Consider the following 24,584-nt stretch of genomic DNA (forward strand, 5'->3'; position numbering starts at 1 on the left):
TTATATTATTTTAATATAACTGAATTTTTATTTGAGAATTGACAAACATTGTATGTTTGTGAAAGCATAAATAAAAAAGTTACTATGTGATTCTCATTTTCTGAATTAACATTTAGAATATTTTTGTTGATGCTGTTATTGAATATGATTGTAGAGACTACTGATCATTCATTATACAAACAATGTATCTGTTTATCCACAGACTGTTTATGACTCAGTGTCAGTTGTGATGACATACAGTCACATCAATCAGCTGCTTGAAGACTGCAGAGAACTGCTGGACAGAACCAAGCTGGTATTATTAACAATAAACAACACTAAAGTCTCTTCTTGGTGAGTTGGGCTTATGTTCCCCACATTCACTTCAATAATAATAATAAATAAATATGTAATATATACTTAATGAGCACTTTATAGTAAATATATGTGTATTATAAAGATACACACATCATATACATATATTATATATGTACTGAACTACAAGTTTATTGTACTGAGAAAATCATATATATTTAAAAGATATGTTTTTCATATATTTATTTACTTTTTTTAAAAAAGGAATTAAAAAAATTGTGCGCAGTTTTTTATTCTAAAATGGATTTGTTTTGTCAGGCTGCTTGACTGACAAAAGAGAACTGACCGGGACACTTTGCTGCAAGGAGATTAGCTTCCCCAGCAGATCAATGTGGCAAAGCATTCAGTGCCAAACCCAAGAGGGCTTCCAACAAAGAGCACCCGTGGAACACGGACATGCTGTTATCGAGTTCCGGGAGCCTGAAAACTTTACGAGTGAGCAGTAATTCGCCACCGCAAACATGCTAGAACTGAGACTGTGGCATCACATACAGATGTAGCTGCACCTGGCACCAGCCTGACTCATGTGGCATGTGAATCTTCTTTCTGGCCTAGTGTCAAGCATGATCCTGTGTGGTTTAACTGGCCTGGATTTCCAAATCGGCAGGGTCATCACCCATCAGCGGCAGAGATGTATATCTATGGGTTATACAGTACATCCTTTCTGCCAGGTCATCACCCATCAGTGGGTCTTGGCTCAGGGTTCTTTATCATTTTGCCTGGTCCCCAGCCAACAGCCAGTCCCACAGTCCCAGAACCGACAACGCGCATGGAGACTACGAAAGGCAGAGCTTGTGGCAAGAGGGGAGCCACCAAAAAAGCGTCTGTCAAAAGAAGGCTACCACTTCCAGTGTAAATTATATGGTCAGTCGAAGAACAAACTTACTGGCCATTTTCAAATTAAAGGTAAATGGTACTGTCCAGCATCTGGGAAGGCCATTGAACAGTGGAAAGACTCTTTGTAATTCAATCAAAGAACATTTATTTAACTTCAAACACTTTTTATTTTTTCTAGCAATTTATTCTAACTTTTTTTATGTTGTAACCTTTGTAATAAGTGAAAAGCTCTATAGTGATAGTATTTATATAATAATTATTGTATGTATAATATAATAATTGTGATTAAATTAAATATTAATAATATTTGCATTAAAAATATATATATTGTTTTTATTAATACTTGTCTTGTTAAGTTAAAACATAAATTGGTTAAAAAGGCGTGCTTGTTGAAATAACAATATATCAGTATATATTGAATATATAGAAATTATATAGAAATTTCACAAACACCAAGTTAATTACAGTATAATAGAGAAAGAGGTTCTTGCTTTAATTCTTGCATTACAACATTTTGAGGTATATGTCGGTTCCAGCGCACAATCTGTTACAGTATATACCGACCAAAATCCTCCTGTGTTTTTGCAGCGGATGTCAAATGCAAATCATCGCCTTATGTTTTGGTCTCTAATCTGTCAGAGTTACAATCTAGTGATCTGTCATAAGAAAGGTATTGACAATGTAATTGCTGACACCCCATCAAGCATTCATCAGTAAAACAAGGATGTTTTATTTGAAGTGTGGGGGTGTTATGACCTTTAATCAGTTGTTTTATTTCTGTGCTGCCCTCTGGTGTCCTCTCTTGTACTTGATTTGTTTTCAGGAAGGCGAGTTAATATGACGAACGCTCCGATTTGTTATTATCTCCACCTGTCCCAGATAAAAGGACTGCCTGGATCACTGATAGAGGGCCTTTTCGTGCCATCGTCATTGCTTTGTTTGCGTTGTGCTTTAACATTGCACATTTGTATGCTATATCCTCTAAATGTTAACCCACTTCATTTATTGTTGATTGTCACATCAGAGAGATAAAGATTGTACGTTTGTGTTCAGAGTGTGTTGAGCCTGTAAGTTTTGTTTTGTTCTGTTTATTCTTTCAAATGATAGATTTGTTTGTGCTTGACCCATGCCTGATATTGACTACGATTACGATATACATTTATGTGTTTTTGACTTGTTAGCTAGACAATTTCATAATACACTTTTATTCAAAACGTACCAACCTATTGTGACAAGCAGAGCCGATCGGCCCTATACGCTCACTACGCAAGTTGCGTAGGGCCCGCAAATTACGCAAGGCCCCGCCTCCCCCTGCCTCATTTTACAGCGCGTGTTAATTTTACTGTGTGGATGACAATATGAAGTGGAGCTATCTATCTGGCCATGAAAAGAGAAAAAAGAAACAAAATGAGAGTGAAATGCGAGAACAGCAATCAGATAAACTTGTGTTCTCTTCAAGTTTGATGTCAGCAAGAGCAAATAACAGTAAAGTAAAGTTGATGTGATTCTGTCTCTAGTTTCTATCTGACTAGCTAAATTAGCTGTGCAGTGCTGCCTGTGCATCTCTTGGCCTGTCTGTCACACAACAATTTACTGCGTGACCATTCGCGTGAATAAAAGCCCAAGGGCAACGGTGTTCATAAACGGCAGCTCGATAACCGCGCCATGGCACGAAATGACACGCGCGCTTTCCAGCAGCTGTGTAGGGACCAGTACAAAAAGTAGCGTGATAGCACTCCTAAATGACAATGTTTATAGTCTCTCATTCAAGTTTCAGTTTCTTCCACAGTCCAAATAGTCTGGTATCAACAATGCTGAAAATGCCCAGACTGTAGAGGGAACCAAAGTTAAATTCAATTGCTAATATTCAACTCAAAATTCTATTTAAAATATTCCATTCAATAAAGATTTGTTTATACCACATTCAATTCTGTATTGTTTTACTCTTTGACCGAGAGATGGAGAAAACTTTTTTAAAAGGAGGAAGGTTTGTAGTGGGAGCAGTGTGGTGTCAAGTGTGAATGTGTGGCAAATGGTTTACATGGCTCACGGGTCAGGTAGGAGGGCCCCTTAGCAGAATTTTGCTTAGGGCCCCAGGGAGGTCAGGATCAGCTCTGGTGACAAGGTATATAGGGGGATTGACGGCAGTTATATTGAATACCTTTATTATATTGTTGTTTTGAGAGGGAGTTAGGTAAGCAAAATTGTTTTTTATTTTCTTTCATTTTGGTTTAGTAAGAGAGGTATTTTGAGGAAGATTGTTCTGTTTATTATTTTGGCCTTCATCCCCCCTGAAGCCTAAAACCCTTGTCAACTAGTGAATAAAAGTTTGTGAATTGTAATATCTCTGAATGAAGACTTTCATTTGACCCCTAGACGGTCGTAACAACATGCTACATTTTGGAAGTTTTAAAATAGTCAGAAACAAAGATAAATAAAAAATAATTTTATATATATATATATATATAATGAGAGAGAGAGAGAGCACAGTTTTATTACTTGGGAATATTATTCATTCCCATTTCTCCATTTTTAACCAAAGTTTTGACTTGAAATATCTTAATTATAGAATGGATGACATGACATTACATTTGCAAAGTAAAAGTTTGCATTAACTTTTGTAAATGTCACACAGAATATTTTCATTGCTAAGTGTCATACACTGCTTTCTTCAAATCAGGTCAACAAGGACAAGGCTTATTCCCACTATTTTACTTTTTGAATAAATTATAAAATTATGAAACTTTTTTTGAGAAATCGAGAAAATGTTGAGCGATCAACCTTACTGTATTTATATTGTTATGTAAAAATTTGTCCAATAGACATCAGATTTAAATTCTGGTAAACATCTGAAAAGCTATTTGGATTGCCAAATTTTATCTGTTGAAGAAACAGCAACATTGCATATACAGTATTCTACAACACAATGAAATGCATCTCCAAAATTTCACTCAGATATGAATATGGCTATTGACATTTTCAGCATTAGCCAAACATATCTCTCAGGCATAAGTACATTAAGTATAAAAGTAAAATTAGGTTAATATCAGGCAGGTTATAAATCATTCACCCATTGTTGTTTTTTAATGCAGCAGTTGTATAGGGAGAATCAAATCTAAAAAGGACAATTTCACCCCTAGTGTAACAACAGAAACAGTGCTCATCAGCGCTTCAGATGAGTTTCTCCGACTGACTGAGATGAATCACGGCAAAAAAATTAAAATGCAGAAATCACTGTGGTTAAAATGATACATGAATTTTAAGAATCACACCACACTGAAATAATGTTTTTTTAATGCACGATAGTAACAAAATGTATTTTTTTCTTTTTGTAATGCAATGAAAATGCTAACATTTGATATTTTTCATTTACAGCTCTATGAATTGACTCAAAGCTACAAAAACTTGACTAAACATTCGGTACAATTTTAATGCGACTATAAACACATAAGGCATATACTTGGAAAGGTTATTGTTGTGCCAGTTTAATGAACAATTATGTAGTTTGTAAAAACTGAGAATAGAGCAGAATTGTTTGAAAAGCACGTTAGCTGGAGACACCCTGGGATTTGTATCAGTCCATGGTTTTAGGTGTAGTTTGCTCTGTTGGAGGCACACTGGAGGACACATTGACCAGGACTGGAATAAGCTTTGTAGCTGGAACTGAAAAGCAAAAATTAAAAGAAAACTTATTTAGACACACGGTATATTTCTTTTTCCCCTCATGGTTATTTTTTTTGGAACATGGGATAAATGTTTGTGTTTAGACAGTTGTGCAAACTGCTTGGTCCATGTTTATGACCTATTAATAAATGGACTTGTTACTAAACAAGTGGACTGTTTAAATCCTTCATTACACTTGTATTAATAGACTTGTTACAGAAAACTGTAATTCTGATTTGGGTGCTGCCAAGTGATGTCAAGAATTAAAAGCATGGTTCAATACCCATGCACAAGGTGGATTTTATCCATCAGAATCTTCAATTGTATAACCATTAATACAATCGTACTGAACAAACAGCATATTTGTAGGGTGGTGCTTTGCCCTGAACTCTAACTTCATTTTCAATTATAGGTGCATCACAAATGATTAATCTAAAAGAAATATAAATGACAAAAAGGCTGATTTGTGCCCCAATGTTAACTGTAGAACTCAACAACGGAAAAACAACGGAAAAATGTCAAAACATTTAAATGCCAAAACGTTTGTTAAAAGATTAGAAGTTTAGATAAAGTTAACCTGTATTACTGTATCAAATGAAATAACACTGGGTCGAAAACACAGCATCAGTTATGATATCAGTACTGTTTAAGCATTACTTCCAACATTCAAATTATAACCTAAATATCATTTGGAGCTTAATTTTTGTATTTACATGTAATTCTGCATAACTTACTTGAACACAGAGGAGGAGGAGGAAAGGTTCCATTGTCAGAACAGGATACCGCTGATGCTCCAATAAGAGTGTAATTTTTATTACAAGAGTATGTGACTGACTGATTATAATAATAAACCTCATCCATGGGCTCAAAACTTCCATTCTGTATACTGGGAGGTGGTTTACATTTCACCTCTGAGAAGAAAAGAACATGTTAAGTTGTTCCAAACAACAAATTGTTTACTACAACTGATAAGATTATCATAAAATTCATTACCTTCACACACAGGATCTCTCCCATCCCAACCATCATCTCGACAATTTCTAGTTCTCTCTCCAACAAGCGTATACCTACAAACAGTGATTGTATGTTAAATCTTATGTACACAACCATGTTATGTGTAATTGTGTTTATATGTACAGGTATTTAGCCAAAAAAACATAAGGGCACAGCTTTACTAACCCTTCGTCACACTGTGCAGTGATTGTTGCACCAAACAGAATTCCCTCTGTAGTTAAATATTTTCCATGGGAAATATCACCCGGATTTCCACAGGACTTTACTAAAAATATATATAAAATGTCTTGATTTTTCAGGCTTTACAAAAAATTAACAATGAATCCTCCACCAACACTACAAACACCTGAGTGGGTTGAAAAAATGTCTTTAAGGAGAATTACATTTGCACTGAAGCTGTAGTTCAGTCCACTGTTTTCATTTGCAGGTGATTGACTTGAAACTACCAAAAAGAACTTTGATTGAAATTGGGAACCTACCTCATCTAATAAACCATATTTACAAAACATAAAAAAACCCCACGACATTCTACAATATTCACTATATAAAAATATATATATAAATAAAAATATTCAATATATTTAAATAGTGAATTGAGTGGTGGAACAAGATTGAGTTGCTCTCTGGAATTAAATAAAACCCTAAATCCAAAATATGTAATACAACTAGCTATCATAGTTATCATAAAATTCATTACCTTCACACACAGGGTCTCTCCCATCCCAACCGTTATCTTGACAATTCCTAGTTCTCTCTCCAACAAGCATATACCTACAGCGATTGTATGTTAAATCTTATGTACACAACCATGTTATGTGTATTTGTGTGTGTATATAAACAACCAAAAAAAATAAGAGCACAGCTTTACTAACCCTTCGTCACACTGTGCAGTGGCTGTTGCACCAAACAGAATTCCATCTGGAGTTAAATATTTTCCATGGGGAATTTCACCCGGACTTCCACAGGACTTTACTAAAAATGTATATAAAATGTCTTGACATTCATGCTTCGCACCATGAACAGTACAAAAATAAACAATTAAAGCCCCACCATCACAACAAACACATTAGGGGAAAAAGCTAGAATGAGAAAATGTCTATGAGGAAAATCACATTTGCACTGAAGTTGTAGTTCAGTCCACTGGTTTCCTTTGCAGGTGATTGAATTGGAACTTCCAGGTTGCTTCGGTACATAACCAGTGGAACATTTATATGTTAGTGTCGATCCATCAGGGAAATTGTCTTGCCTTGAAGTTTCAGCGAGAATCCTATTTTCCTCAATATTGGGTCTGACACATTGTGCTGAGAACATAAGAGATAAATAAATGTAATATTAGTACAATATTATTAGAGTTGAAACAAATCAGTTTTAATATGCATACATCAGTAACTCCATATTGCAATGGTGTACGAGTTTATTTAGCAATCGTAAAACTACTAAAAAAATATATTAAATCATGTTCTCTTTTGTAAAGCCATCAAAATGAAGTGTTTATTCCAGAAACTGCATTATCATCATAGATTTAAAAGGTTAATCAGTTGAAATCAGTCACGTACAATACACTGTTGTTTATTTTAACTCCTTAAACCCAATTCACAGTCCATTTAATGATTTTTTTTTTGTAATGAGCTCCCATGGTTTTTCTTTATTCACATTCTACAATATTCAAAACTATTTATTTTTACTATTTCAAAACCACTGATTAACAAGAATAAAGACACATTATAAAGATCCTTGTATTAATCATTAATAGAATTATAACTGTAAAGATTATTGGGATTTTTCTCAAGGACTTACCCTGACACTGAGGAGAAGGCTGAAATATTCCATCTATAGTACATAAACTACTTGCAGGGCCTTTAAGTTTAAATCCTTCATTACATGTGAATGTGACTCTGTTTCCATACTTATATAACTCCTTCTGAGGGTTAAATTGTCCATTGTGTATAAGAGGCGGTGGTGAACAGGTCACAACTGAGGAAGAAAGAGTGAAAATTATACATTTGATATAATGTTTTGAAAAACTGTACTTTAGATTGCATGAAAGAAGTTAACATATAACTATATATAACACTATATTATACAGAAATATTCATTATTAGTACTTGTGCACTGAGGAGGAGGTGGATCCCACCCATCTTCTTTACAGATCATGCGATCAGATCCTTCCATTTTGTAGCCTTTATTACACCGGTAGCGAACAAAGTCTCTGTATTTATAAGGTGGCCATTTTCCTCCAATTCTATATGCGTTTAGGATTTTGGGTCTCTCACAGGTCATAACTGTATAAAAACAATGGAAAAGACAATGAGAGAATCTTTTATTCCTTGTCCCTGTTTGTGCTATAAAAAAGCTAGAACTAAAACAATCAAAACAATCAAGAATGTAAATGTGAAAAGCAGGATTTATTTATTTATTTATTTATTTTTATTTTTTTGGGAACAGTGAACTGAGTAGTGGAAAAAGATTGAGTTGCTTTCAGGAATTAAATAAAACCCTCAGGCCAAAATAAGTAATACAGCTAGCTAATGCACTTTCTACTAGGAAAAAACACACTCTATTCCCTGAGACAGTTCTCTGAAGAATGTTAAAAATATAACAAAATTAATATAAAAATATATAGTATGAAACAAATCAGATTAAATCATTGTCTATTCATATTTCTGCATTATTAACTGAAAAAAGTGTTAATAGAAATTGAAAACCTGCCTCAACCAAATGAACCCTATCTTTAAAACATAAAACATTCTTTAATGTTCAAAAACCACTGGTCATTTTTACCAGTACATGGTGAGAAACCTGGACTCCATCCATTCACCCCACAGGTCAGGCGATCAGACCCCACTGTTTTGTAGCCTTCATTACACCTGATTTGGACAGAGTCATTGTATCTGTACAATGAGGAAATTCCAACAATAACTGCATTTTGGATGGTTTGTGGATCACAGATCTCTGCATGAAAGAAGAGCACAGAAATATTGAAGCAACATCTCAATTCTGACATCAGCCACAACATTAAAACTTGCTCTCAACTGGAACATCTATCAAGACAGTGATCCTAAGCACAGCTCCAATAATGTGACAAAAAGGCTTAAACATATCAAAACTTAGAACTAATGTGCATATAAGGACAAAGTCTCATCAAACACATGGTAACGTTCACAAACTTCCGTTCTTCATCGACAAGAGCTTTTAGAATCTCTACTACAGTTACAGTACTGTTGCTGAAATTAAGGTTTTGTATTCTTTCCACTACTGAGAACCTCTTCCTCACCACAGGATAAAAAAACTCTTTAAACCATAAAACAACATCTTTTACCCTGGAACCACTAAAAGGAAGTAAAATATTTTTCAGTTGGATTTTAACATGGCTTAAAATGCAAGTCAACAATACTGCAAAGCATTGTACAGTATATAGCAAAGAAAGAATGAAAACTATATATTTGCAGTAATATTTTTAAAAACGCGTGTCCTTTTTGCTATCTCAAACTAACAAAATGTATATGATTCAGAAATATTCATTATTAGTACTCGTGCACTGAGGAGGAGGTGGATCCCACCCATCTTCTTTACAGATCAGGAAATCAGATCCTTCCATTTTGTAGCCTTCATTACACCGGTAGCGAACAAAGTCACTGTATTTATAAGGTGGCGATTTTCCTTCGATTCTAACTGCATTTAGGATTTCGGGTCTCTCACAGGTCACAACTGTATAAAAACAATGACAAAGACAATGAGAGAATCTTTTATTCCTTGTACCCGTTAATGCTATAAATCAAATTTAGAACTAACACAAAAACAATGATCAAGAATTTAAATAGAGAAAAGCAGGATCTTTGTTCTAATTTTTAATCAAATATTTCTGCAACAGTGAATTGACTGGAACTCACACAGACACCGAGGAGGAGCAGGCTGAAAGGTTCCATCATTGGAGCATGTTAATAGTGAAGGTCCAAACAGATCAAGACCTCTCTTACAAGAGTAATAGACTCCATCTCCATAGTTATACACTTCCTCCTCTGGTTCAAATACCCCATCTGGTACACTGGGAGGATTTATACACTTCACCACTGATACAAAAAAAAGAAATAAAAAGGCATTTTTAAATTATTCTACAATAATACCGAAGGTCTTCTCTCTGGCTTTAGACGTCTTTTCTAAAGGTGGACAAAGATTGTCTTTTTTTTTTTTTTTTTTTACATCACATCAACCTGCAGATTTTACAGGACTCTGGAGACACTTTATCTCTAGTAGCTCTTTTCTGAAAGTATCTTTATAAGCGACAATAACAACATACAAGAGGAATGAATCGATCAATCAGTGATTTGGTTTATTTACAACTAGCCTGCTTTGAAATTCTGGCTAAATGTATATTTGTTCTGAAATGCTTGTTTTTGTGAAATGTTAAAAGCATTCTCCAAAAAAAAACCTACCAAATCACAGTCCATTTTCTTTACCTATATAGTATTTGAGAAAAATGCAACTAACAATCTAACAATCTTGAAAATATAAATAGACTCATTATGCTACTGAAAGATCTTAGGTTGAAGAGCCTCTGAGGTCATCACTGTTGAAACGTGATTTGTTTTATCGCTTCAATTACGTCACGATTTACCCATAATTGCAAATACAATTTAGAATTCCTTTGGACAACTGTCTGGAAAATACCTCTGTATTAAACATCATTTGGCTGGAGATAACAGGAATGACCCTCCACAAAAGAAGTCAGATTCATGAAATTAAAACCAGGTTAAATGTTCTAACACAAAACCATTTTTAAAGATGAAAAATGTACCATTTTAAAATAGTATTACCTTCACATACAGGATGTGTCTTATCCCAGCCTGTTTCTCTGCAATTTCTCACTGGATATCCAATAAGCTGATAACTGCAAACAGGGATTTGTTTTAAAATATGCTTTCCAAGTTGTTCCAAGTACTTTACTGGGACAAAAACATTGGGCAAAAAAAATTGTGTGCATAGAATTAACTTCCCATTTACCATAAGCCTTTATTCAAAAGACAATATTTATAATTATACAATCTAGTGTCAGAACATTGGTCTAGTTCAGTGGTTCCCAAACTGGGGTACGTGTACCCCCGGGGGTACGCCACGTAACGGAGGGGGTACGCGAACAAAATGCTGAAGTGTACTGTTAATGTAATTATACCACACCTAATATTCAAGCAGACATGTATTTCTCAGACTAAATATAAAGACGTGTCCCCTCTATGTAGCAATGTAGCCAGTTAGTGGCATAAAAGGTCAAATTCATGACATCCAATCAAATTACCCCATCTGCGATAAACAAAAATCTGTGTCCACTCAAGTGTCGTGCGTAAGTGCACGTCTTTACGTATCGCGTGTACTTCACACACAGTTTCACGTCGCATCGCTGATATGGCAGAAGACGTTTTAAAACAACTATAGCTTCGCATAAAATCCAGCGATTTCTGCGCTTTAGAAATTGACGAATCGACTGATGTAGCTGGTTTGGCTCAGCTGCTGGATTATGTCCGGTATATTTATGATGGTATTTTCCAGAGACAAACAATGCAAACAAATGGATTCGCCATCTATTCTCTGCCACCCCACAGCACACCTCACCATTTCTGAGCAAGAGAGTCTCATTGAAATCTCGACGAGTGGTGCTTTGAAAATTGAGTTTACACAAAAATCACTACCAGATTTCTGGATAGCTTTGCATGCAGATTATCCTGCCTTAGCAGATCGCACTTTGAAAACATTACTGCCCTTCTCGACAACATACCTGTACGAAAGTGGGTTTTCAGCGCTTACCAGCATAAAGACTCTGCATAGACAATGATTTATGACTAAAACTGTCTCCGATACAAACAAACATCCCAGAGTTATGCAAGTCATTTCAAGCACATCCATCTCATTATACGGTGAGTCACTTAAAAAAATCATAAAAATATATGATTTGTATAATAAAGTTGTGTTTGATCAAATAAAGTTATTTTGTGAAGGTAAAGTTTGGGAACCACTGGTCTAGTTTGTTGGAATCTCTATGCAGTTACGTACAAGTGCATACATAAACATTCATTCATTCATTCATTTTCTACCGCTTATCTGAACTACTCGGGTCACGGGGAGCCTGTGCCTATCTCAGGCGTCATCGGGTATCAAGGCAGGATACACCCTGGACGGAGTGCCAACCCATCGCAGGGCACACACACTCTCATTCACTCACACACTACGGGCAGAGATGCCAATCAACCTACCATGCATGTCTTTGGACCGGGGGAGGAAACAGGAGTACCCGGAGGAAACCCCCGTGTCACGGGGAGAACATGCAAACTCCACACACACAAGGCGAGAATCGAACCCCCAACCCTGGAGGTGTGAGGCAAACGTGCTAACCACTAAGCCACCGTGCCCCCCGAGTACATAAACAAATATGGACAATTTGTTTCTTACAAAAAAAAGAAATAAATTTACCCTTCGTTACACTGTGCTTTGATTGTTGCACCATACCGAAAGCCTTCTGGAAATAAATACTTTCCATGGAGAATCTCACCAGGCTTTCCACAGGATTTTTCTGGATAAAAATACACATGCAGTAAACACAGACATTTTCTTCTCCTTTTGACTTGCACAGAACAAAGAGAAACAGCATTAAAAAAAGTTTATGAGAATCGTGATATGATATTTTTTGTCATGTTGACCACCGGTAATCCAAAGTAAGTATAAGTTTAACCTAAAAAGATGTTTAGAGACTAATTACTTTTACACTGAAGTTGGAGTTTGCTCCACTGGTTTCCAATGCAGGTGATTGACCTGGAAGCTGATGTTCGCTCTGGAATATAACCGGTGGAACATTTGAACTTTACAGTGTAGCCTTCAGGAAAAGTCTGTTGGTCTGATATTTCAGTCATATTCAGGTTTTCTCCAACAGCAGGACTCTCACACTGGGCTGAGAGAAAACAAATCAGACATTTCAGTGATTAATGTTATTAACCCTGATCCGATAAACACATAACCCTGTTCATCCAGTATAATAAATGCATCCTAAAATTGGTGGCGGTGTTCTCTACGACAGCTCACCTTGAACCTTTAGAGCCATCATAAGATGTGCAGAGATGATCACGTAGCGCAACATCTTCAACTGTAACTCTGAGACTCCAGCAAGGATCTAGGAGTTACTCAGTCCTAGTTCATGACTGTCCCAGAAAGTTAACTGTATAGAACGGCAAGTTTAATCAAATCTTTTATACCTACACTTGTGTCCGTAGCTGACAACAACCTAACAACACAGTCCTGTCAACCTGACAACACAGCAGAAAAACTGAGAAACTCAAATACTGTAAGTACAAACAAAAGATGTCTATTACAGAAGACACAAATACTATGGCTGAAATGTGGAGGAGGAGGAAATTAAAAGGTGGAATTCTGTGCAGTTTTGTACATGTCCGGTAAATTGTTTAAAAAATTCAAATCAAACCAAACTATTTGGTCGCATTTAATTGTCTATATACCAACACCTCTTATGTCAAATAAAAAAATAACATTTGAAGAAATTAGGTGGTAGCACAACCCTGGTTTGGGTGGATGTTTTTTATTTTTATTCCAAATGCACATCTAGAAATGTTTTTGGGTTTGTAATCCATCCCCATTAGGAATGAGTGTATAAAGGCTTTTGGTGGTGTGTGCGTGTGTGTGTGTATGTGTGTGTGTGCATGTGCGTGTGTATATATGTGTGTGTGTGCATGTGTGTGTGCATGTGCGTATGAATGTGTGTGTGTGCATGTGTGTGTGCATGCGTGTGTGTGCATGTGCGTATGTGTGTTTGTATGTGTGTGTGTTTGTTTGTATGTGTGTGTGCATGTGCGTATGTGTGTTTGTATGTGTGTATGTACTGTATGTGTGTGTGTGTGTGTGTGGGGGGGGTATTTTGCAGAGTATCCTTTAAAGCAAAACAAGCAGAAACAGTTTGTACTTATTATTATGCTGATGCAGCGTTCACAAGCCCATTAATTCCCTGTAATCTTCTTAAATTGTTTGTTTTCGCCACTTCAGAAATACATTTGCGGGTAAAACCATAGAGAAAAAAACAAACAAACTCAGTTTTCTAAAATCACTTTTTAAAGGTGATCTATTTTTCATTAAGTATATCGATAATAAACAATGACAGTTTCACTAAAACAGAGTTGATTATTATAGTAAATTGTTTGACTGGGTTTAATAATAATCAAACTACACCGAAAAAACACGCTAGGGTTATTCTTTAGTACACGTTAAAGACGTCAAAACTATAAACTCAGTCTTATTAGTCATTTTAGCAGTAATTTGAAGTTGAAATACTTAAGCTGAAATACTTCACCGTTATCCGCTGCTTCCTCCGTTAATTACACTGCTTCAGTTTGTCCGTCTCAAATGGCTGCTTGGCTCCGCCCCTCAGGATACATAAACCCCGCCCACCCCTACAACCTCGCGGGAGTTGTTTGTGTCCAAATGCAAGGTCCAAATCCTAGGCTTAGAATTAGAGAAAACATTTCTACTCTTTTTTTTTTTTTTTTTGGCTTGAAAACCAGCCACGAAATATAAATGTTTAACCACGAGTGGCTGCTCTGTAAACAAAAAAAAACATCTACATGAGAGAATGGTTTGATAACTTGATCATAAACTCAAACCCACCTGATGAGCATTATTTTTACTTCATTTCTTAAGACTTTTAATGCAATTAAGAGATTAAAAGATAGCACACCTCCATGTAAAATCTTTCTTGTTTCATTCTTCACCCTTGACCTCACTAAGGCCTTTGAGCCAATAAATCAGTTCCTAACAGGTCCTAACACTCTTCAAACGATCCCTAAAATAGGTCCTAACAGTTCCTAACGGCAAGTCCGAACAATTTCGAACGGGGCAAAACAGTCATTGGCTGAAACATAGTCTTAGTCACACACGATCAGTTTGTAAATGAAAAACATCATCATCAACAACAACAACAACATTTCACTACTGAGTTAGATTGTTTATGGCAAAGTTTTGTCCTTGTACAAAAATGCTAATGCAGAGGTATTTGTGATTTCATTTAAATTTCGGGAGGCTCCATATTAGACGGTGTATACATGTAAGTATATAAATATTATACCGCTCCGGGTGTGTTTGCACGGTGTGTTCACTGCTGTATGTGTGCACTTTGGATGGTTTAAATGCAGAGAACGAATTCTGAGTATGGGTTCGCTTAGCTGTATGTCACGTCACTTGTCACTTGTCACTTTCATATTACAGGTTGTAACTGTATTTAGGCCTTTATATTATTTATAAGTGTAAGTTTATAAATATTACAGGTTGTAACTGTAATTATACCTTTATATTATTTATAAGTGTAAGTATATAAATATAACAGGTTGTAACTGTAATTATACCTTTATATTATTTATAAGTGTAAGTATATAAATATTACAGGTTGTAACTGTATTTACACCTTTATATTATTTATAAGTGTAAGTATTTAAATATTACAGGTTGTAACTGTATTTACACCTTTATATTATTTATAAGTGTAAGTATTTAAATATTACAGGTTGTAACTGTAATTACACCTTTATATTATTTTAATATAACTGAATTTTTATTTGAGAATTGACAAACATTGTATGTTTGTGAAAGCATAAATAAAAAAGTTACTATGTGATTCTCATTTTCTGAATTAACATTTAGAATATTTTTGTTGATGCTGTTATTGAATATGATTGTAGAGACTACTGATCATTCATTATACAAACAATGTATCTGTTTATCCACAGACTGTTTATGACTCAGTGTCAGTTGTGATGACATACAGTCACATCAATCAGCTGCTTGAAGACTGCAGAGAACTGCTGGACAGAACCAAGCTGGTATTATTAACAATAAACAACACTAAAGTCTCTTCTTGGTGAGTTGGGCTTATGTTCCCCACATTCACTTCAATAATAATAATAAATAAATATGTAATATATACTTAATGAGCACTTTATAGTAAATATATGTGTATTATAAAGATACACACATCATATACATATATTATATATGTACTGAACTACAAGTTTATTGTACTGAGAAAATCATATATATTTAAAAGATATGTTTTTCATATATTTATTTACTTTTTTTAAAAAAGGAATTAAAAAAATTGTGTGCAGTTTTTTATTCTAAAATGGATTTGTTTTGTCAGGCTGCTTGACTGACAAAAGAGAACTGACTGGGACACTTTGCTGCAAGGAGATTAGCTTCCCCAGCAGATCAAAGTGGCAAAGCATTCAGTGCCAAACCCAAGAGGGCTTCCAACAAAGAGCACCCGTGGAACACGGACATGCTGTTATCGAGTTCCGGGAGCCTGAAAACTTTACGAGTGAGCAGTAATTCGCCACCGCAAACATGCTAGAACTGAGACTGTGGCATCACATACAGATGTAGCTGCACCTGGCACCAGCCTGACTCATGTGGCATGTGAATCTTCTTTCTGGCCTAGTGTCAAGCATGATCCTGTGTGGTTTAACTGGCCTGGATTTCCAAATCGGCAGGGTCATCACCCATCAGCGGCAGAGATGTATATCTATGGGTTATACAGTACATCCTTTCTGCCAGGTCATCACCCATCAGTGGGTCTTGGCTCAGGGTTCTTTATCATTTTGCCTGGTCCCCAGCCAACAGCCAGTCCCACAGTCCCAGAACCGACAACGCGCATGGAGACTACGAAAGGCAGAGCTTGTGGCAAGAGGGGAGCCACCAAAAAAGCGTCTGTCAAAAGAAGGCTACCACTTCCAGTGTAAATTATATGGTCAGTCGAAGAACAAACTTACTGGCCATTTTCAAATTAAAGGTAAATGGTACTGTCCAGCATCTGGGAAGGCCATTGAACAGTGGAAAGACTCTTTGTAATTCAATCAAAGAACATTTATTTAACTTCAAACACTTTTTATTTTTTCTAGCAATTTATTCTAACTTTTTTTATGTTGTAACCTTTGTAATAAGTGAAAAGCTCTATAGTGATAGTATTTATATAATAATTATTGTATGTATAATATAATAATTGTGATTAAATTAAATATTAATAATATTTGCATTAAAAATATATATATTGTTTTTATTAATACTTGTCTTGTTAAGTTAAAACATAAATTGGTTAAAAAGGCGTGCTTGTTGAAATAACAATATATCAGTATATATTGAATATATAGAAATTATATAGAAATTTCACAAACACCAAGTTAATTACAGTATAATAGAGAAAGAGGTTCTTGCTTTAATTCTTGCATTACAACATTTTGAGGTATATGTCGGTTCCAGCGCACAATCTGTTACAGTATATACCGACCAAAATCCTCCTGTGTTTTTGCAGCGGATGTCAAATGCAAATCATCGCCTTATGTTTTGGTCTCTAATCTGTCAGAGTTACAATCTAGTGATCTGTCATAAGAAAGGTATTGACAATGTAATTGCTGACACCCCATCAAGCATTCATCAGTAAAACAAGGATGTTTTATTTGAAGTGTGGGGGTGTTATGACCTTTAATCAGTTGTTTTATTTCTGTGCTGCCCTCTGGTGTCCTCTCTTGTACTTGATTTGTTTTCAGGAAGGCGAGTTAATATGACGAACGCTCCGATTTGTTATTATCTCCACCTGTCCCAGATAAAAGGACTGCCTGGATCACTGATAGAGGGCCTTTTCGTGCCATCGTCATTGCTTTGTTTGCGTTGTGCTTTAACATTGCACATTTGTATGCTATATCCTCTAAATGTTAACCCACTTCATTTATTGTTGATTGTCACATCAGAGAGATAAAGATTGTAAGTTTGTGTTCAGAGTGTGTTGAGCCTGTAAGTTTTGTTTTGTTCTGTTTATTCTTTCAAATGATAGATTTGTTTGTGCTTGACCCATGCCTGATATTGACTACGATTACGATATACATTTATGTGTTTTTGACTTGTTAGCTAGACAATTTCATAATACACTTTTATTCAAAACGTACCAACCTATTGTGACAAGCAGAGCCGATCGGCCCTATACGCTCACTACGCAAGTTGCGTAGGGCCCGCAAATTCCGCATGGCCCCGCCTCCCCCTGCCTCATTTTACAGCGCGTGTTAATTTTACTGTGTGGATGACAATATGAAGCGGAGCTATCTATCTGGCCATGAAAAGAGAAAAAAGAAACAAAATGAGAGTGAAATGCGAGAACAGCAATCAGATAAACTTGTGTTCTCTTCAAGTTTGATGTCAGCAAGAGCAAATAACAGTAAAGTAAAGTTGATGTGATTCTGTCTCTAGTTTCTATCTGACTAGCTAAATTAGCTGTGCAGTGCTGCCTGTGCATCTCTTGGCCTGTCTGTCACACAACAATTTACTGCGTGACCATTCGCGTGAATAAAAGCCCAAGGGCAACGGTGTTCATAAACGGCAGCTCGATAACCGCGCCATGGCACGAAATGACACGCGCGCTTTCCAGCAGCTGTGTAGGGACCAGTACAAAAAGTAGCGTGATAGCACTCCTAAATGACAATGTTTATAGTCTCTCATTCAAGATTCAGTTTCTTCCACAGTCCAAATAGTCTGGTATCAACAATGCTGAAAATGCCCAGACTGTAGAGGGAACCAAAGTTAAATTCAATTGCTAATATTCAACTCAAAATTCTATTTAAAATATTTCATTCAATAAAGATTTGTTTATACCTCATTCAATTCTGTATTGTTTTACTCTTTGACCGAGAGATGGAGAAAACTTTTTTAAAAGGAGGAAGGTTTGTAGTGGGAGCAGTGTGGTGTCAAGTGTGAATGTGTGGCAAATGGTTTACATGGCTCACGGGTCAGGTAGGAGGGCCCCTTAGCAGAATTTTGCTTAGGGCCCCAGGGAGGTCAGGATCAGCTCTGGTGACAAGGAGGGGGATTGACGGCAGTTATATTGAATACCTTTATTATATTGTTGTTTTGAGAGGGAGTTAGGTAAGCAAAATTGTTTTTTATTTTCTTTCATTTTGGTTTAGTAAGAGAGGTATTTTGAGGAAGATTGTTCTGTTTATTATTTTGGCCTTCATCCCCCCTGAAGCCTAAAACCCTTGTCAACTAGTGAATAAAGGTTTGTGAATTGTAATATCTCTGAATGAAGACTTTCATTTGACCCCTAGACGGTCGTAACAACATGCTACATTTTGGAAGTTTTAAAATAGTCAGAAACAAAGATAAATAAAAAATAATTTTATATATATATATATATATATAATGAGAGAGAGAGAGAGAGCACAGTTTTATTACTTGGGAATATTATTCATTCCCATTTCTCCATTTTTAACCAAAGTTTTGACTTGAAATATCTTAATTATAGAATGGATGACATGACACTACATTTGCAAAGTAAAAGTTTGCATTAACTTTTGTAAATGTCACACAGAATATTTTCATTGCTAAGTGTCATACACTGCTTTCTTCAAATCAGGTCAACAAGGACAAGGCTTATTCCCACTATTTTACTTTTTGAATAAATTATAAAATTATGAAACTTTTTTTGAGAAATCGAGAAAATGTTGAGCGATCAACCTTACTGTATTTATATTGTTATGTAAAAATTTGTCCAATAGACATCAGATTTAAATTCTGGTAAACATCTGAAAAGCTATTTGGATTGCCAAATTTTATCTGTTGAAGAAACAGCAACATTGCATATACAGTATTCTACAACACAATGAAATGCATCTCCAAAATTTCACTCAGATATGAATATGGCTATTGACATTTTCAGCATTAGCCAAACATATCTCTCAGGCATAAGTACATTAAGTATAAAAGTAAAATTAAGTTAATATCAGGCAGGTTATAAATCATTCACCCATTGTTGTTTTTTAATGCAGCAGTTGTATAGGGAGAATCAAATCTAAAAAGGACAATTTCACCCCTAGTGTAACAACAGAAACAGTCAATTTCAGCGCTTCAGATGAGTTTCTCCGACTGACTGAGATGAATCACGGCAAAATAATTAAAATGCAGAAATCACTGTGGTTAAAATGATACATGAATTTTAAGAATCACACCACACTGAAATAATGTTTTTTTAATGCACGATAGTAACAAAATGTATTTTTTTCTTTTTGTAATGCAATGAAAATGCTAACATTTGATATTTTTCATTTACAGCTCTATGAATTGACTCAAAGCTACAAAAACTTGACTAAACATTTGGTACAATTTTAATGCGACTATAAACACATAAGGCATATACTTGGAAAGGTTATTGTTGTGCCAGTTTAATGAACAATTATGTAGTTTGTAAAAACTGAGAATAGAGCAGAATTGTTTGAAAAGCACGTTAGCTGGAGACACCCTGGGATTTGTATCAGTCCATGGTTTTAGGTGTAGTTTGCTCTGTTGGAGGCACACTGGAGGACACATTGACCAGGACTGGAATAAGCTTTGTAGCTGGAACTGAAAAGCAAAAATTAAAAGAAAACTTATTTAGACACACGGTATATTTCTTTTTCCCCTCATGGTTATTTTTTTTGGAACATGGGATAAATGTTTGTGTTTAGACAGTTGTGCAAACTGCTTGGTCCATGTTTATGACCTATTAATAAATGGACTTGTTACTAAACAAGTGGACTGTTTAAATCCTTCATTACACTTGTATTAATAGACTTGTTACAGAGAACTGTAATTCTGATTTGGGTGCTGCCAAGTGATGTCAAGAATTAAAAGCATGGTTCAATACCCATGCACAAGGTGGATTTTATCCATCAGAATCTTCAATTGTATAACCATTAATACAATCGTACTGAACAAACAGCATATTTGTAGGGTGGTGCTTTGCCCTGAACTCTAACTTCATTTTCAATTATAGGTGCATCACAAATGATTAATCTAAAAGAAATATAAATGACAAAAAGGCTGATTTGTGCCCCATTGTTAACTGTAGAACTCAACAACGGAAAAACAACGGAAAAATGTCAAAACATTTAAATGCCAAAACGTTTGTTAAAAGATTTGATAAGTTTAGATAAAGTTAACCTGTATTACTGTATCAAATGAAATAACACTGGGTCGAAAACACAGCATCAGTTATGATATCAGTACTGTTTAAGCATTACTTCCAACATCCAAATTATAACCTAAATATCATTTGGAGCTTAATTTTTGTATTTACATGTAATTCTGCATAACTTACTTGAACACAGAGGAGGAGGAGGAAAGGTTCCGTTGTCAGAACAGGATACCACTGATGCTCCAATAAGAGTGTAATTTTTATTACAAGAGTATGTGACTGACTGATTATAATAATAATAAACCTCATCCATGGGCTCAAAACTTCCATTCTGTATACTGGGAGGTGGTTTACATTTCACCTCTGAGAAGAAAAGAACATGTTAAGTTGTTCCAAACAACAAATTGTTTACTACAACTGATAAGATTATCATAAAATTCATTACCTTCACACACAGGATCTCTCCCATACCAACCATCATCTCGACAATTTCTAGTTCTCTCTCCAACAAGCGTATACCTACAAACAGTGATTGTATGTTAAATCTTATGTACACAACCATGTTATGTGTAATTGTGTTTATATGTACAGGTATTTAGCCAAAAAAACATAAGGGCACAGCTTTACTAACCCTTCGTCACACTGTGCAGTGATTGTTGCACCAAACAGAATTCCCTCTGTAGTTAAATATTTTCCATGGGAAATATCACCCGGATTTCCACAGGACTTTACTAAAAATATATATAAAATGTCTTGATTTTTCAGGCTTTACAAAAAATTAACAATGAATCCTCCACCAACACTACAAACACCTGAGTGGGTTGAAAAAATGTCTTTAAGGAGAATTACATTTGCACTGAAGCTGTAGTTCAGTCCACTGTTTTCATTTGCAGGTGATTGACTTGAAACTACCAAAAAGAACTTTGATTGAAATTGGGAACCTACCTCATCTAATAAACCATATTTACAAAACATAAAAAACCCCACGACATTCTACAATATTCACTATATAAAAATATATATATATAAATATATAAATAAAAATATTCAATATTTTTAAATAGTGAATTGAGTGGTGGAACAAGATTGAGTTGCTCTCTGGAATTAAATAAAACCCTAAATCCAAAGGGGTCTGACACATTGTGCTGAGAACATAAGAGATGAATAAATGTAATATTAGTACAATATTATTAGAGTTGAAACAAATCAGTTTTAATATGCATACATCAGTAACTCCATATTGCAATGGTGTACGAGTTTATTTAGCAATCGTAAAACTACTAAAAAAATATATTAAATCATGTTCTCTTTTGTAAAGCCATCAAAATGAAGTGTTTATTCCAGAAACTGCATTATCATCATAGATTTAAAAGGTTAATCAGTTGAAATCAGTCACGTACAATACACTGTTGTTTATTTTAACTCCTTAAACCCAATTCACAGTCCATTTAATGATTTTTTTTTTTGTAATGAGCTCCCATGGTTTTTCTTTATTCACATTCTACAATATTCAAAACTATTTATTTTTACTATTTCAAAACCACTGATTAACAAGAATAAAGACACATTATAAAGATCCTTGTATTAATCATTAATAGAATTATAACTGCAAAGATTATTGGGATTTTTCTCAAGGACTTACCCTGACACTGAGGAGAAGGCTGAAATATTCCATCTATAGTACATAAACTACTTGCAGGGCCTTTAAGTTTAAATCCTTCATTACATGTGAATGTGACTCTGTTTCCATACTTATATAACTCCTTCTGAGGGTTAAATTGTCCATTGTGTATAAGAGGCGGTGGTGAACAGGTCACAGCTGAGGAAGAAAGACTGAAAATGATACATTTGATATAATGTTTTGAAAAACTGTACTTTAGATTGCATGAAAGAAGTTAACATATAACTATATATAACACTATATTATACAGAAATATTCATTATTAGTACTTGTGCACTGAGGAGGAGGTGGATCCCACCCATCTTCTTTACAGATCAGGAAATCAGATCCTTCCATTTTGTAGCCTTCATTACACCGGTAGCGAACAAAGTCTCTGTATTTATAAGGTGGCCATTTTCCTCCGATTCTAACTGCATTTAGGATTTCGGGTCTCTCACAGGTCACAACTGTATAAAAACAATGGAAAAGACAATGAGAGAATCTTTTATTCCTTGTACCTGTTTGTGCTATAAAAAAGCTAGAACTAAAACAATCAAAACAACAATCAAGAATGTAAATGTGAAAAGCAGGATTTATTTATTTTATTTATTTTTTTTTTTTTTGAAACAGTGAACTGAGTAGTGGAAAAAGACTGAGTTGCTTTCAGGAATTAAATAAAACCCTCAGGCCAAAATAAGTAATACAGCTAGCTAATGTACTTTCTACTAGGAAAAAACACACTCTATTCCCTGAGACAGTTCTCTGAAAAATGTTAAAAATATAACAAAATTAATAATAAAAAATTATAGTATGAAACAAATCAGTTTAAATCATTGTCTATTCATATTTCTGCATTATTAAATGAAAAATAATGTTAATGGAAATTGGAAACCTGCCTCAATCAAATGAACCCTATCGTTAAAACATAAAACATTCTTTAATGTTCAAAAACCACTGGTCATTTTTACCAATACATGGTGAGAAACCTGGACTCCATCCATTCTCCCCACAGGTCAGGCGATCAGACCCCACTGTTTTGTAGCCTTCATTACACCTGATTTTGACAGAGTCATTGTATCTGTACAATGAGGAAATTCCAACAATAACTGCATTTTGGATGGTTTGTGGATCACAGATCTCTGCATGAAAGAAGAGCACAGAAATATTGAAGCAACACCTCAATTCTGACATCAGCCACAACATTAAAACTTGCTCTCAACTGGAACATCTATCAAGACAGTGCTCTTCCTCACCACAGGATAAAAAACTCTTTAAACCATAAAACAACATCTTTTACCCTGGAACCACTAAAAGGAAGTAAAATATTTTTCAGTTGGATTTCAACATGTCTCAAAATGCAAGTCATCAACAATACTGCAAAGCCAAATAGCCTCAAACTGACTGAAGAAAAAAAAATCAGTAAAACAGAGAAGAAGAAAAAAGAAAAGAAACAATATAAAAATCCTTGAATTAAACATTAATAGAATCACGACTGAAGATTATTGGGATTTTTCTCGAGGACTTACCCTCACACTGAGGTGGAGAAGGCTTAAATATTCCATCTTCGGTACATAAACTACTTGCAGAGCCTTTAAGTTTAAATCCTTTATTACACGTGAATTTCACACTGTTTCCATACTCATATACCTTCTTCTGAGGGTTAAATTGTCCATTGTGTATAAGAGTCGGTGGTAAACAGGTCACAACTGAGGAAGAAAGAGTGAAAATGATATATTTGCAATAATATTTTTAAAAATGCGTGTCCTTTTTGCTATCTCAAACTAACAAAACAATGTATATTATTCAGAAATATTCATTATTAGTACTCGTGCACTGAGGAGGAGGTGGATCCCACCCATCTTCTTTACAGATCAGGAAATCAGATCCTTCCATTTTGTAGCCTTCATTACACCGGTAGCGAACAAAGTCTCTGTATTTATAAGGTGGCCATTTTCCTCCGATTCTAACTGCATTTAGGATTTCGGGTCTCTCACAGGTCACAACTGTATAAAAACAATGGAAAAGACAATGAGAGAATCTTTTATTCCTTGTACCTGTTTGTGCTATAAAAAAGCTAGA

The 24,584-nt window shown here is 35.1% G+C and overlaps 1 protein-coding gene across 1 annotated transcript in view; it reads right to left on the reverse strand.

The window, feature by feature from the left end:
- The window catches only part of LOC132862533 (sushi, von Willebrand factor type A, EGF and pentraxin domain-containing protein 1-like), an 82,098-nt gene that overhangs the window by 26,708 nt on the left and 30,806 nt on the right, over window positions 1-24,584 (reverse strand). Inside the window, exons 43-46 of the mRNA XM_060894592.1 lie at window positions 24,332-24,508; window positions 24,032-24,211; window positions 23,474-23,644; window positions 8,650-8,820 (exon numbers count right to left, since the gene is read on the reverse strand). Of these exons, the coding sequence (XP_060750575.1) occupies window positions 8,650-8,820; window positions 23,474-23,644; window positions 24,032-24,211; window positions 24,332-24,508 (699 nt within the window). The remainder of the gene's footprint in view (window positions 1-8,649; window positions 8,821-23,473; window positions 23,645-24,031; window positions 24,212-24,331; window positions 24,509-24,584) is intronic.

This window comes from Tachysurus vachellii, chromosome 19, assembly GCF_030014155.1.
Source record: "Tachysurus vachellii isolate PV-2020 chromosome 19, HZAU_Pvac_v1, whole genome shotgun sequence".
Classification (NCBI taxonomy): domain Eukaryota; kingdom Metazoa; phylum Chordata; class Actinopteri; order Siluriformes; family Bagridae; genus Tachysurus; species Tachysurus vachellii.